A 16496-nucleotide genomic window follows, 5' to 3' on the forward strand; every position below is an offset into this window, starting at 1 on the left:
CTAATTCCGTCAGCACGACTTCTTGAATTCGTAGGGTATTTCCCTTTGCATTCAATGAATGTAATCTTCTACAATGTAGTTACTATGCTGGGATTGTAAGTGTTACATACATGAACTGTTTTACATGTGACTTTGTAGGCATACATCTACATAATTACTCTGCGGTTCACAATTAAGAGCCTGGCAGAGGGTTAATAAAACCACCTTCAAGCTACCGAGCGAGGTGGCGCAGTGGTTAGCACACTGGACTCGCATTCGGGAGGACGACGGTTCAATCCCGTCTCCAGCCATCCTGATTTAGGTTTTCCGTGATTTCCCTAAATCGTTTCAGGCAAATGCCGGGATGGTTCCTTTGAAATGGCACGGCTGATTTCCTTCCCAATCCTTCCCTAACCCGAGCTTGCGCTCCGTCTCTAATGACCTCGTTGTCTACGGGACGTTAAACACTAACCACCACCTTCAAGCTATTTCTCGGCCGTTCCACTCTCGAACAGGGCGTTGCGAGTTTTCATTTCTCTTATTTTATCATGATGATAGTTTATCCCTATGTAGGTGGGCTTCAACAAAAACTTTTCACATGCTGTGGAGAAAGCTGGTGATAGAAATTACATGAGAAGATCCTGCCGCAACAAAAAACGCCTTTGTTTTAAAGATTGACACCCCAGTTTGCGTGTCACCTCCGTGGCACTCTCTCTCTCCTATTTCGCGATAATACAAAATGAGCCGTCCATCTTTGGAATTTCTTGATGTCCTCCGTCAATCTTATCTGATGCGGATCCCACATCGCCCAGTAATACTCCAGAAGAGGGCGGACAAGCGTAGTGTAGGAGTCTCTTTAGTAGACCCGTTGCATTTTGTAATTAATCTGCCAATGAATCGCAGTCTTTGGTTTGCTTTTCTCACAAGATTATATGTGTGACCGTTCCAATTTAAGTTGTTCGTATTGTAATCCCGAAGTATTTCGTTGAATTTACAGTGTTTACATTGTGTGTTTTATCCTGGAACCAAAATTTAGCAGATTATTTTTAGTACTCTTGTGGATGACTTCACATTTTTTCATTATTTAGAGCCAACCGCCAATTTTCGCACCATACAGATACATTGTCTAAATAGTTCTGCAATTTGTTTTGATCATCTGATGACTTTATAAGCGGTAAATGACTGCATCATCTGCAAGCAACCTAAGAGGGCTGCTCAGATTGTCTCCTAAGTAGTATATGTAGATAAGGAACGGCAGAGGGCGTATAACACTCGCCGGATAGCACGTCTGTTTTACTCGATGATTTTCCGTCGACTAATACGTACTGTAACCTTTCTGACGGGATATCACAGATCCAGTTGCGCAACTGAGACGATACTTCATAGGCATGCAATGTGATTAGAAGTCGCTTTCGAAGAACGGTTCAAAAGTCTTCTGGAAATGTAAAATCATGGACTCAGTTTGACAGCTCCCATCGACTGTATTCCTAACGTTGTTGAAATATCTTGTTAGCATTTACGGCTTTAGCTGCTCCGTGTATTATAAATAAATAAAAAGTCATTGGCATCACAGTTAACTTCCCATACTCATTTAATAGCGTAGTGGGCCCTAGCCAACTTAGTCTAGTAAATTTCAGAGCTTCTCAACGAGAACAACAGATTCGCGATCTGACTCCTACTTCTGCGCAGGGACAAGGACATTTTTCGGAGACAACAGGGGGGTAGACAATTACAGAATGTCAGTGTTCTCCTTTGATACAGCAGAGTACAAATGGACCCCTCTCTTGTCCCGCAATTTCTAGTAGAAGCGCGGAACATTTACATGCGATGTGTAGTAACACAGGGGAGAACGTGAATGTAAAGAGCACATGTTTCACCAGACACTGACCGTCACCACATTTGGTTGCTATATGCGTTCTTTCTGTTTCGTATTTCATTTTATTACCGTAACTGTAACTGCGTACTGTTTGCGTCTTTATTCATATGCAGTAGACCCTCGTTGATCCTACCTCGGATAGCCCGACTTCTCGCTTAGTCCAACCATCTCATTTCCGGCGTATGTTTACATGATTCGCCGTTTGCCATATTAATCAGTAGCCAGTTAACCGTTGCCAGATGTGATAGTTGGATCGGTTTTAATATGAAATAAATTGTTGCTACCTCGATCAAGAAATACTATTTGTTTTGTAAATTGGTAACAGTGTTCTTCCTTCAGATTAAAGTATATAAAACTAAATTATATCATCAACTTAACGTAAACGTCTGGCGTTGCCTGTAATGGAGTCTTTTCAAAACATTACCGGTGATTTGGGGGTTGGCATAAGAACTGTTAAACACTGGAGAAAAAAAATAGGAAAGTTCTTGAAAGTCATACAGTGATCATTGTCATGAAATTCTAGAGAGTGTTTTGTGGGTGTCCTTTGAGCAGGTGAGAAGAAAAGGAACGCAGTTGACTGGGTCAATCATAAAACAAGGGGCACTGATTTTATATGAAAACTTAAATGGAGACAATGAAAATGAGCAATTTACAGCCGGCAAAGGCTGGCTACATCAGTTGAAAAAATGAAATTTCATTCGAAATGTAATTATTTCCGGAGAGAAGCTATCTGCTGGCGAAACAACTACCAGTGAATTTGTTCCGAAATTTGAAAACTTTGCCCGCATCTCGTGGTCGTGCGGTAGTGTTCTCGCTTCCCACGCCCGGGTTCCCGGGTTCGATTCCCGGCGGGGTCAGGAATTTTCTCTGCCTCGTGATGGCTGGGTGTTGTGTGCTGTCCTTAGGTTAGTTAGGTTTAAGTAGTTCTAAGTTCTAGGGGACTTATGACCACAGCAGTTGAGTCCCATAGTGCTCAGAGCCATTTGAACCATTTTTGAAAACTTTGTTAAAAGTCAGTCTGGCCACTGATCAGATGTATAACTTTAACGAGTCTAGCTTTGACTACAAAATGCTCCATACAATAACCGTTGCTGCACAAAAGGAGTCTGTAACAGGTGTAAAACTTGCCAAAGATAGTATAACTATTGTTCTCTGTAATAAGGCTAATGACAGTCGCAAGATACTGTATTGTTATGTTACGAGTCAATAAAAGTGTTCTGATAAGCCGACCATTTTTGCGTTCCGACCCGCAGAGGAGGTCTTTGTGAGGTTCAAATGTATCAGTTATATTAATGCGTGGTGTCTGATCTTTCGGACACCTCCGAAAGAACAGGCATCGCGCATTCATATAACTGATTCGCTTTGAAGGGCAATGACTCCACCACCTTCAGTGCCGATGCTCAGTTGCATCCGACCTCGTGCCGGAAGCTCAAACTAGTGAGAATGGAGGACATGGACAGAAACTGCTGATACGTGGCGTTAGCTGGCGTTAAACATTTGTCCGAGTGGTGCACTGGTTAACGCAACTGCCTAGCACGTAGGATACTCCTTTTTCGAATCCCGATCCGACACACATTTTCACTTGTCGCCGCTGATTCCGCGTAAAGTCCCGATGCAGCTGGTGTGAACAAATGTTTCAAATGGCTCCGAGCACTATTCGACTTAACTTCTGAGGTCATCAGTCGCCTAGAACTTAGAACTAATTAAACCTAACTAACCTAAGGACATCACACACATCCATGCCCGAGGCAGGATTCGAACCTGCGACCGTAGCGGTCGCTCGGTTCCAGACTGTAGCGCCTAGAACCGCACGGCCACTCCGGCCGGCTGGTGTGACCAGTCCTTTCCCTTCGCTTCCACCTTCAGTTTACATAACACGTACTGCATCAGAAATACAAGCGTCATGAAATCACCTTCACTACAGTTTTCACAGTCAAAAGTGAAACACCTGGAATTGTTCTTTATTGTCCTTAGTTACATCATTAAATCCTCTATCAAATAAAATACAGTCTTCAAAAACTGATGTGAAAATATAATGCGACAATAACCACTACAGTTTCGATCTACATCATGATGAGTATGTGCCAAACAAGATCGTAAGAGATGGAAAAGAGCCACCGTGGTACAACAACCGAGTTAGAAAACTGCTGCGGAAGCAAAGGGAACTTCACAGCAAACATAAACATAGCCAAAGCCTTGCAGACAAACAAAAATTACGCGAAGCGAAATGTAGTGTGAGGAGGGCTATGCGAGAGGTATTCAATGAATTCGAAAGTAAAGTTCTATGTACTGACTTGGCAGAAAATCCTAAGAAATTTTGGTCTTATGTCAAAGCGGTAGGCGGATCAAAACAAAATGTTCAGACACTCTGTGACCAAAATGGTACTGAAACAGGATGACAGACTAAAGGCCGAAATACTAAATGTCTTTTTCCAAAGCTGTTTCACAAAGTAAGACTGCACTGTAGTTCCTTCTCTAGATTGTCGCACAGATGACAAAATGATAGATATCGAAATAGACGACAGAGGGATAGAGAAACAATTAAAATCTCTCAAAAGAGGAAAGGCCGCTGGATCTGATGGGATACCAGTTCGATTTTACACAGAGTACGCGAAGGAACTTGCACCCCTTCTTGCAGCGGTGTACCGTAGGTCTCTAGAAGAGCGTAGCGTTCCAAAGGATTGGAAAAGGGCACAGGTCATCCCCGTTTTCAAGAAGGGATGTCGAACAGATGTGCAGAACTATAGACCCATATCTCTAACGTCGATCAGTTGTAGAATTTTGGAACACGTATTATGTTCTAGTATAATGACTTTTCTGGAGACTAGAAATCTACTCTGTAGGAATCAGCATGGGTTTCGAAAAAGACGGTGGTGTGAAACCCAGCTCGCGCTATTCGTCCACGAGACTCAGAGGGCGATAGACACTGGTTCCCAGGTAGATGCCGTGTTTCTTGACTTCCGCAAGGCGTTCGATACAGTTCCCCACAGTCGTTTAATGAACAAAGTCAGAGCATATGGACTATCAGACGAATTGTGTGATTGGATTGAGGAGTTCCTAGATAACAGAACGCAGCATGTCATTCTCAATGGAGAGAAGTCTTCCGAAGTAAGAGTGATTTCAGGTGTGCCGCAGGGGAGTGTCATAGGACCGTTGCTATTCACAATATACATAAATGACCTGGTGGATGTCATCGGAACTTCACTGAGGCTTTTTGCAGATGATGCTGTGGTGTATCGAGAGGTTGCAACAATGGAAACTTGTACTGAAATGCAGGAGGATCTGCAGCGGCTTGACGCATGGTGCAGGGAATGGCAATTGAATCTCAATGTAGACAAGTGTAATGTTCTGCGAATACATAGAAAGAAAGATCCCTTATCATTTAGCTACAATATAGCAGGTCAGCAACTGGAAGCAGTTAATTCCATAAATTATCTGGGAGTACGCATTAGGAGTGATTTAAAATGCAATGATGATATAAAGTTGATCGTCGGTAAAGCAGATGCCAGACTGAGATTCATTGGAAGAATCCTAAGGAAATACGATCCGAAAACAAAGGAAGTAGGTTACAGTACGCTTGTTCGCCCACTGCTTGAATACTGCTCAGCAGTGTGGAATCCGTACCAGATAGGGTTGATAGAAGAGATAGAGAAGATCCAGCGGAGAGCAGCGCGCTTCGTTACAGGATCATTTAGTAATCGCGAAAGCATTACGGAGATGATAGATAAACTCCAGTGGAAGACTCTGCAGGAGAGACGCTCAGTAGCTCGGTACGGGCTTTTGTTAAAGTTTCGAGAACATACCTTCACCGAAGAGTCAAGCAGTATATTGCTCCCTCCTACGTATATCTCGCGAAGAGACCATGAGGATAAAACCAGAGAGATTAGAGCCCACACAGAAGCATACCGATAGTCCTTCTTTCCACGAACAATACGAGACTGGAATAGAACGGAGAACCGATAGAGGTACTCAGGCTACCCTCCGCCACACACCGTCAGGTGGCTTGCGGAGTATGGATGTAGATGTAGATGATTCTTTTATCGATGTTTAATGGCATGAAATAAACCGACAAAGGACATGAATAATCCAAATAAAGTGCACTTAATTTGTTCCTGGGTATAATCATGCCAGATAACACGTGCTGGGAGCGTTAAAATACACTGAGATGACAAAAGTCATTGAATAGCGTCCTCCCCCGGTAGCTGAGTGGTCAGCGCGGCAGAATGTCAATTCTAAGGGTCCGGGTTCGATTGCCGGCTGGATCGGAGATTTTTCTCTGCTCAGGGACTGGGTGTTGTGTTGTCCTCATCATCACCATTTCATCCCCATCGACGCGCAAGTCGCCGAAGTGGCGTTAAATCGGAAGACTTGCACCCGGCGAACGGTCTACCCGACGGGAGGCCCTAGTCACACGACACCTTATTGAATAGCGATAGCCGGCCGGAGTGGCCGAGCAGTTTTAGGCGCTTCAGTCTGGAACCGCGTGACCTCTACAGTCGCAGGTTCGAATCCTGCCTCGGACAGATGCGTGGGACATTCCATTTCTGAAATCATTCAATAGTATGATACCCATAGTGTGAAGAGTGTGCCGAGAATACCAAATCACAGGCATTGCCTCTCACCACGGACAATTCAGTGGCCGACGGCCTTTGCTTAGCGTCCGAGAGCAGCAGCGTTTGCATAGAGTTGTCAGTGCTAACAGACAAGCAAACTGCATGAAATAACCTCAGAAAGCAATGTGGAACGTACCATCAACGCATCAATTACGACAGTGCGGCGAAATATGACTTTAATGGGCTGTGGCAGCAGACGACCGAGGAGATTGCCTTTGCTGACAGCAAGACTTGGGCTGCAGCGCCTATCCTGGGCTCTTGACCATATCGGCTGAACCCTAAACGACTGGAAAACGGTGGCCTAGTCAGATGAGTCGCGATTTCAGTCATTAAGAGCTGATGGTAAGGTTCGAGCGTGGCGCAGATCCCAGGAAGCCACGGATCCAGTTGTCAAGGCAACGTGCAAGCTGGTGGTGGCTGCATAATGCCGTGCGCTGTGTTTACATGGAATGTACTGGATCCCCTGGCCCAATTATATCGATCATTGAGTGGAAGTGGTTATGTTCGGCTACTTGCAGACCATGTTCAGCCATTCATGGACTTTATGTTCCCAAACAACGATGGAGTTTTTATGGAAGACAATGTGCCGTGTCATTGGGCCACAGTTGTTCACAGTTGCTTTGATGCACATCCTGGATAGTTCGAGCGAATGATTTGGCCATCCAGAGTGCCCGACACGAATCCTACACAACATTTATGGGACATAATCGAGGGGTCAGTTCGTGCACAAAATCCTTAAAATCCTGCACCGTCAACACTTTCGCAATTATGGGCGTTTATAGAGGCAGCAGCATTGCTCAGTGTATCTGCAGATGACCTCCAGCGACAAGTTGCTCCACTACGCCGAGCATAAGGAGGTCCGACAGGATATTAGGAGGTATTCCATGACTACTCAGGATATGTCTACAACAGCATCGTGCACACTACTCCAGACGCGGTAAAGATGGCGTCCTGAGCTCTCACCAGTGATCTGTCTCCCCCCCCCCCCCCCCCCCCTCTCTCTCTCTCTCTCTCTCTCTCTCTCTCTCTCTCTCTCTCTCTCTCTCTCTCTCTCCCTCTCTCCCTCCCCCCTCTCCTTCTCTCTGTACTCTCTCTAGGTGTTTGTGTGGCCCAGCTGGCAGCCGCGTCGCGTGTTTACAGCAGCCCGGCACTGATGACACTTGCCGGCCAGCGAGGCAGCCACTAATTACATCTGGTGGCCGGGCAGCGCGCGTCCCCCCGCCGACCCGCCGCTGGAATCTAAATTACATTAGTCGTTACAAACCGCGCCACGCCGCAGTATTCTTTCACGTTCCGGCCTTCTCTGAATCGCGCTGCCGGTTTGGGAGCAAGGCGAGGGCCTTTCAGAGCCGCAGCAGCAGCCGCGCTAATGAGTGCTGGCAGATGCGTGTCCGGTCACAAAGCGGCGAGCACCTGCGCACTTGCTCCGAGCCAGCCACTGCCCGAGTGTCTGACCATCAGCTCCGCGCCTCCACCACGGGTTACTACTGTAACAACAAACATTCGTTCCTAATGGACTGCTGCCACAGGGTACGACTGATTAATAATGAGGTGAATAGAACGGCGTTCCGCGGCGGCTACACTTTTGTTCGACCGACAACACGTTTCATATCTCGTGTTATCATCATCAGTTGGATTACTTTGCATTTTATTTTTTGCACTGAGTTAGCGTCGTGCACGTTTGATGTTATTTTCGACATCTGATGCTACGAAAAGGTTATGTAACGCTTTGCGCTACTTTACACTGAGGTGACAAAAGTCATGTGATAGCGACATGCACATATACAAATGGAAAAATTGGAAATTGGTGATAAGTTTCTAAGGGACCAAACTGCTGAGGTCATCGGTCCCTTGGCTTACACACTACTCAATCCACATCTGGATCTACATGGTTACTCTGCAATTCACACTTAAGTGCCTGGCAGAGGGTTCATCGAGCCATTTTCGTACTACTATACCATTCCACTCTCGAATGGCGCGTGGGAAAAAGGAACACCAAAATCTTGCCGTTAAAGCTCTGCTTTCTCTTATTTTATTACGATGATCATTTCTCCCTACGTAGGTGGGTGTCAACAAAATATTTTAGCATTCGGAAGAGAAAGTTGGTGATTGAAATTTCGTAAACAGATCTCGCCGCAAAGAAAACCGCCTTTGTTTCAGTGTCTGCCACCCCAACTCGCGTATCATATCAGTGACACTCTCACCCCTATTGCGCGATAACGGATAACACGAAACGCGCTGTCTCTCTTTGCACTTCTCCGATGTCCTCTGTCAATCCTACTTGGTAAAGATCCCACACCGCGCAGCAGTATTCCAGCAGAGGACGGACAAGTGTAATGTAGGCTGTCTCTTTAGTGGGTTTGTTGCAAGTGTTCTGCCAACAAAGCGCAGTCTTTCCAAAATAAGTTGCTATCAATAAATAATGTGCAAAAAGATTTGCGTTGATCTCTTCATTAGTTTTTTCCAAAAAAAATTGTAAAATTCCATTATTTTATAGGCTGACTGAGGAGAATGAACCTTTCACAGGGTCAGATGCTCTCACTTTATGAGGCACCCCGAAGAGGTTTGCAATTTAATCCGGGACATTTCCGCAGAGACTGGTGATGAGGAACTTTGCGCCACCACATCTTTTCCCCTCTGCCATAAAGGCGTAGGGAAAGCAACTAACAGCACGTGGCGTACTCAGGCAGTTACCCATCCAAGTGTTGACCACGCCCAACGTTGCTTAACTTCGGTGATGTAACGAGAAACGGTGAATTCAACAAGGCAAGGTAGCGAAATGTCATTTACAACTTGTTAAGAAACCAGATTGGAGTTTTTAAGGGTCGAAGGATATAGTATAAGGGAAGTTATAGATCAGAAGAGAGTGAAACAAGGTAGTAGCTTTTCCCTATATTATTCGATCTATACGTTGAGCAGGCAGTAAGAGAAACCAAGAAAAAAATTCGAGAAGGAATTAAAGTTCAAGGGGAAGTAATAAAAACATTGAGTTTTGCCGATGCCATTGTAATGTTGTCAAAGACAGCAAAGGACTTTGAAGAACGATTGAATGGAATGGATAGTATTTTGAAAAGTGGATATAAGAAGCACATCGACAACAGTAAAACAAGGTAATGGAATATAGTCGAATAAAATCGGCCGACGCTAAGGTAGTTAGATTAGGTTCAAATGGTTCAAATAGCTCTGAGCGCTATGGGACTTAACATCTGAGGTCATCAGTCCCCTACAACTTAGAACTACTTAAACCTAACTAATCTAAGGACATCACACACATCCATGTGCGAGGCAGGATTGGAACCTGCGACCGTAGCAGTCTCGCGGTTCCGGACTGAAGCGCCTAGAACCGCTCGGCCACCGCGGCCGGCACTTACATTAGGGAATGAGCCACTAAACGTAGTCGATGAGTTCTGCTACGTGTGCAACAAAATAATTGACGATGGCCGAAGTAGAGAGGATGTAAAGTTGAGATTTGGCAGTGGCAAGAAAAGCATTTCTGAAAAAAAGTTGTTTGTTAACATGTAACATCAATTTAAGTGTTAGAAATCCTTTCTGAAGGTACGGAAGTGAAAGGTGGAAGATAAGCTGTTCAGACAAGAAAAGAACATAAGCTTTTTAAATGTGGTGTTGCAGAAGAATGCTGAAGATTGTTTGGATAGTTGGAATGACATATGAGGAGGTTCTAAATCGAATTAGAGGAAAAAGAAATTTGTGACACATCTTGAATAAAAGAATCCGCTCGGTTGATTGAAACAACCTGAGGTCTTAAAAAATACTGTTTGGTAATGGGATTTGTGGAGTTCTTGTGCCGTGTCATAGACAGCATTTGGCGCCGTTGTTATGCGAATAAAGTAAAACTCTTCTTTGCTACTATTTAGTAATCTCTGTCTTCGATTGTAGAACTTTTCTTCGAAGGCGTGCTGAAAGGTAATGCCTCCGAATCTGTTTGTGAAAACTCGTAAAGCTTTTTAAATAAAGCAAACGTTATTAACATTCTAAATCTCTATTCCTCATGTCTACATAAGTACTTCTCAACATAGTCACCCTGGGGGTGAACACATTTCCCCAAAGAGAGCCCAGTTGGTTGATACTGTCCCTGTGGAATGTTTGGCTTTCTTGACGAAGCCACAATCTCAGCTTTGCTTGAGGTATCAGTGTCAAAGTGAAGCCCTCGCACGTGTTCTTTAAGATTTAGAAACAGATTAAAAACGGATGGGACCAATCGAGACTGTATGGAGGCTGATCGGTGACAGTGAACCCAAGGCGTCGGATTGTTGCATCTGTCGCAGCGCTCGTGTGTGGTCTTGCATTGTCATGCTGAAGAAGAGGGTACTCCATGTCTGGACGATCTCTTCAAATTCAACACTCGATTACAACACGTTGTTTCTCACGCACATAATTACGGTACACACCACATGTCACACGCTACAATTCAGAGTCCTCTTGCGGCAGAGGGCTGCAAATTTGTTGGCATGAAGCATAAAGATGTAGAATGTTAACAACGTTTGTTTTATTTAAAGGGCTTTAAGAGTTTTCACATAACATATTCAGAGGCATTACTTTTCAGCACGTCCTCGTATTTATACACCATGTGATCAAAAGTATCCGGACACCCCCAAAAACGTTTTTCATATTAGGTGCATTGTGCTGCCACCTACTGCCAGGTACTCCATAACAGCGACCTCAGTAGTCATGAGACATCGTGAGAGGGCAGAATGGGGCGCTCCGCGGAACTTAAGGACTTCGAACGTGGTCAGGTGATTGGGTGTCGCTCGTGCCATACCTCTGCACGCGAGATTTCAACACGCCTAAACATCTCTAGGTCCACTGTTTCCGATTTGATAGTGAAGTGGAAACGTGAAGGGACACGTACAGCACAAAAGAGTACCGGCCGACCTCGTCTGTTGGCTGACAGAGATCGCCTACAGTTGAAAGGGGTCGTAATGTGTAATAGGCAGACATATATCCAGACCATCACACAGGAATTCCTAACTGCATCAGGATCCACTGCAAGTACTATGACAGTTAGGCGGGAGGTGAGAAAACGTGGATTTCATGGTCGAGCGGCTGCTCATAAGCCACACATCACGACGGTAAATGCCAAACGACGCCTCGTTTGCAGTAAGGAGCGTAAACATTGGACGACTGAACAGTGGAAAAACGTTGTGTGGAGTGACGAATCACGGTACATAATGTGGCGATCCGATGGCAGGGTGTGGGTATGGCGAATGCCCGGTGAATGTCATCTGCCAGCATGTGTAGTGCCAACAGTAAAATTTGGAGGCCGTGGTGATATGGTGTGGAGGGAGCTTTCACCCCTTGTTGTTTTGCGTGGAACTTTCACAGCACAGGCCTACATTGATGTTTTAAGCACCTTCTTGCTTCCCGCGGTTGAAGAGCAATTCGGGGATGACGATTGCATCTTTCAACACGATCAAGCAACTTTTCATAATGCACGGCCTGTGGCGTAGTGGTCGTACGACAATAACATCCCTGTAGTGGACTGTCCTGCACAGTCCTGACCTGAATCCTACAGAACACCTTTGGGATGTTTTGGAACGCCGACTTCGTGCCAGGCCTCACCGACAGACATCGATACCTCTCCTCAGTGCAGCACTCCACAGAGAATGGGAGAATGGGCTGCCATTCCCCAAGAAACCTTCAAGCACCTGACTGAACGTATGTCTGCGAGAGTGGAAGCTATCATCAAGGCTAAGGATGGGCCATCACCATGTTGAATTCCAGCATTACCGATGGAGGTCGGCACGAAATTGTAAGTCTTTTCAGGCAGGTGTCCGGATACTTTAGATCACTTAGTATGTGTTTTAGGCCTTTGTTTCTCAAATGTCTTTTAAATGTATTTTATCCTATTTTGTAACCCTACCTACAACATGTACATCAAATACGAAACTTCATTGCATATTAAAACTGTGTGCCGGACCGAGACTCGAACTTGGGACCTTTGCCTTTCGCAGGTCAGTGCTCTAGCATCTGAATTACCCCTAGCACGACTCACGCCCCGTCCTCACAGCTTTACTTCTGCTAGTACCTCGTCTCCTACTTTCCAAACTTTACAGAAGCTCTCCTGCGAACCTTGCAGAACTAGCACTCCTGAAAGAAAAGATATTGCGACATGGCTTAGCCACAGCCTGGGGAATGTGTCCAGAATGAGATTTTAATCTGCGAAGAAGTTTCATATCAGCGCACTCTCCGCTGCAGAGTGAAAATCTCATTCTGGATACATCAGATATGTTCTTCTTTCATGACTACGTGTAGCCTTGGATGACAGCACAAATTTCTCATTGCACATGACTGAACGAATGCGCAATAAATAACATAGACTAGCTCCAGTAACACTGAAAACCAAAGAACTAACTTGGAAGCAAAGTAATGATCATGTATGGTTAATCGCACCCTTATTTATCCAATTAACATTTTTTCAATGAATTCCAATATGTTTCTAATACCACTTTTGTTTCGGTATAATTTGGGAACGGTTTTCTCATATGCAGTTGAGCTCTGTTAAATAGGAGTTACTTTCATACAAGCCCCTGTTATTCTACGAGTATATGAATTTCTTCCAGCTGTGCTATTTGTTTAAGCGTGCAAGGAGCCAAATCTGCAAAATGGGGTTGAACAGGTTCACCATTCAACGATTTTATGCATTCCAATCAAGGACTTGATAGTGGGTACACTGACGGGAAGAAAGTATATTTTTTCTGAGCTGTTTGTAACTCTTTTATATCAGTTATTTCCTCTTTTATTTCAGTTACTTCAGAAATTTGCACGAGAAATTTCCATTTTCAACTTCATCAGAAGATATTCAGAAAGAGATAACAAAAAATCGTTTTCGCTGTTAGGCTGGAAGTAAAGTTAATGAGTTACATCAAAAGTGGCATAGCACAATACGATCACGTCGGCAATAGCGGCATCTTTCTTGCCGACAGTTGCTCATACCCAGAAATATAATGCATTTCAAAGATAACTATCCGATTTCACAAGATTATGCCATCTACATGGGCTAAGGCAAAAACTTGGAGTGAATTTTAACGTAATCAAAGAACTACAAAGTTTCTGTTTCTAAAATATTTTATAGGGATATATCATCACAAGCATATTCAATCTTGAGTGTTTTCTGGAATTACTTTAATTATCAATGTTTTCACCTAAGTTACACAAATATTCAGTCTGCCCTCTACTGTTAACTAACAGACGATAGTTAAACTCGTCTCATACTTTAGCGAATATGACTGGAGTAACTGCATTCGCTGGTATTGCTATCCAACGGCGCAGTTCATCAAAAGTTGCAAAGTAAGGCACATAGATGGAGTCTTTCATAGCTCTAACCGCCTCCCCCAACCCCCCCCCCCCAAATCCTCCCCCTCCCCTCCCCCCCCCCAAAAAAAAAGAAAACATTCTGTGTTCTCAGAAGATCTAGGAGACCTTCGTTCAGAGAGATCGTTTTTGACAAAACGTCTTTAATATTGAAAAATTACACGGCTTTTACTTTTATTGTTGCGCTGCCGCCACCTTGACTTGACACACAATGCATAATGAACTAGCAAATTCCTACATGGATCGGCAAATTGAAGGTGGGGCCACGGTAAACTTTTACTTTCGGTGCGTAAACAAATATTGGCCCCAACTTTCTATCTTCGATTATGTATAAGATATAGGGTTTCATGTCAACTTTCTGAAACGCTCTGCATCAAGAACCCGTTCACGAGGCTTTTACGGTCTTTGCTATCTCGCAAATCTTCGCTCGGCGTAGGCGAACCCATTAATGTGCGGCTGATCGTCTATTAAACTGTGACCGCCTCGCTAATTGTCATCATTCTCTCTCTCTCTCTTACGATCACAATAATAATAAAAAAATCATTACTGACCGAACACTTAGCAGGACTAGCTATATGACAGAGCAGAAAGCACCCAACACATTTTCAATTTTTCTGTAATTTATTTGACTGTTTTTCCCTACAACATGAAGTATTCTTCTCCCTTCATCGAGAAAAGTCGCTGGTGATTTTCGATACTCTTTGTAAAGTGTAGCCTCGTAAATCAAACTAGATTTTGTGTTAATGCAAACAACAATGTTTACGACTTAAGAAATATTGCTGTTGATGCACAATATCGTGATATCCACAGGATCATTTAAGTGCCAACCACGAACTGTTTTCTTGCATCTCGTTAATTGGCCCGCTATGGTCGCATGTTCGAATCCTGCCTCGGGCCTGGATGTGTGTGGTGTTCTTAGGTTCTTAAGTTAGTTAGGTTTAAGTAGTTCTAAAATCTAGGGGACTGATGACCTCAGTGGTTAAGTCCCATAGTGCTCAGAGCCATTTGAACCATTTTTTGTTAGTTGGCAGTTTAAGTGTTTATGTCTGTATGTTTTTTGATTAACTTTAGCATTCGATACCGCTTCGCCAACTCACAGTGAAACCGTCGCCTCTTTTCCTCTACATACTTCCGGTACTACGGCAGATATTTCCTTACGTCTTAACACATGTTCTATCATCCTGTACCGTCTTCCTATCAGTGTTTTCCATATTTTCCTTTCTTCGCCAATTGTGTAGACAACCTTCTCATTCCATATCTCCCCAGTCCACCTAATTTTGAACATTCTTCTGTTGCACCACATATCAAACGCTGTGATTCTTTTGCCTGACTACGCTACAGATCAGCCTGTCACCACAACCTGCATTGCAAGAGAAGTAATGTAGACGCAAAAGAAATATTGCCAGTGTTCTGTTTTCCTTCTGTTTGCACGTATATAACGGTACACGTCAATTCATTGTTCCATTACGGAACGAAATCGACAAGCGTGTATCGGTAAGTGCAGTTGACCCCCTTTTCTCCACCGATTCGAAACCAGAGCACGAACTGAAGCGCCACCTCATTACGGCTGTTATGGCTTGTGTTAAGCTTTCAGCGAGTGGCGGTAGTCGTAAGGTGACACTTTTTCACGGCGCTCTGGCTGTTTAGGCTGACCGCGTGTCTGTTTTTGCACAGTGGTACCAGTGCGGCGAGCTGGCGGAGCACGCCCAGCGGACGTTCCAGGAGCAGTCCGTGGACGAGGAGACGGCGCACTTCCTGCAGCAGGCGTCGCACAAGTCCGACTGGGTCTTCACGCAGCTCTGGCATTCGCTCGCGCGCTCCATACTCAGCATCTTCATGTCGCAGACCTCCATCAACGGGTGAGTGCAAGCCCGCCCGCTCCCGCCGCCTTCCTCCTGTTTTTCTGCTTTCGACCTCGGCGTCTTCCACTCCGCATGCAGCGACAGTGCGGACGGCCAACACACCGAGCACTGCGCCCTACGGCATTCTCGTCTCAAGTCACGCAATTAATCAAAAAGTAAATGTTATTTTCTCGTCAGATTCCAAGGTGGAGGTAAGATGATGTATAACTTGTGCTACGAGTGCTCTGTACAGTACCAGCCTTATCTGGAAAGTACACTACTGGCCATTAAAATTGCTACGCCACGAAGATGTGCTACAGAAGCGAAATTTAACCGAAACGAAGAAGTTGCTGTGATATGTAAATGATTAGCTTTTCAGAGCATTCACACAAGGTTGACGCCGGTGGCGACACCTACAATGTGCTGACATGAGGAAAGTTTCCAACCGATTTCTCATACACAGCAGCTGACCGGCGTTGCCTGGTGAAACGTTGTTGTGATGCCTCGTGTAAGGAGGATAAATGCGTACCATCACGTTTCCGACTTTGATAATGGTCGAATTGTAGCCTATCGCGATTGCGGTTTATCGTATCGCGACATTGCTGCTCGCGTTGGTCGAGATCCAATGACTGGTAGCAGAATATGGAATCGGTGGGTTCAGGAGGGTAATGCGGAACGCCGTGCTGGATCCAAATGGCCGCGATGACAGGCGTCTTATCCGCATGGCTGTAACGGATCGTGCAGCCACGTCTCGATCCCTGAGTCAACAGGTGGGGACGTTTGCAAGACAACAACCATCTGCACGAACAGTTCGACGACGTTTGCAGCTGCATGGACTAACAGCTCGGAGACCAT

The 16496-nt window shown here is 44.8% G+C and overlaps 1 protein-coding gene across 1 annotated transcript in view; it reads left to right on the forward strand.

The window, feature by feature from the left end:
• Positions 1-15664, forward strand: part of LOC124789893 (protein-L-histidine N-pros-methyltransferase-like) — a 296829-nt gene extending 281165 nt beyond the window's left edge. Inside the window, exon 2 of the mRNA XM_047257413.1 lies at positions 15475-15664. Coding sequence (XP_047113369.1) covers positions 15475-15663 — 189 coding nt within the window. The 3' untranslated portion in view covers position 15664. The remainder of the gene's footprint in view (positions 1-15474) is intronic.
• Positions 15665-16496: the final 832 nt, after the last annotated feature.

This window comes from Schistocerca piceifrons, chromosome 3 (genome assembly GCF_021461385.2).
Source record: "Schistocerca piceifrons isolate TAMUIC-IGC-003096 chromosome 3, iqSchPice1.1, whole genome shotgun sequence".
Lineage (NCBI taxonomy): Eukaryota > Metazoa > Arthropoda > Insecta > Orthoptera > Acrididae > Schistocerca > Schistocerca piceifrons.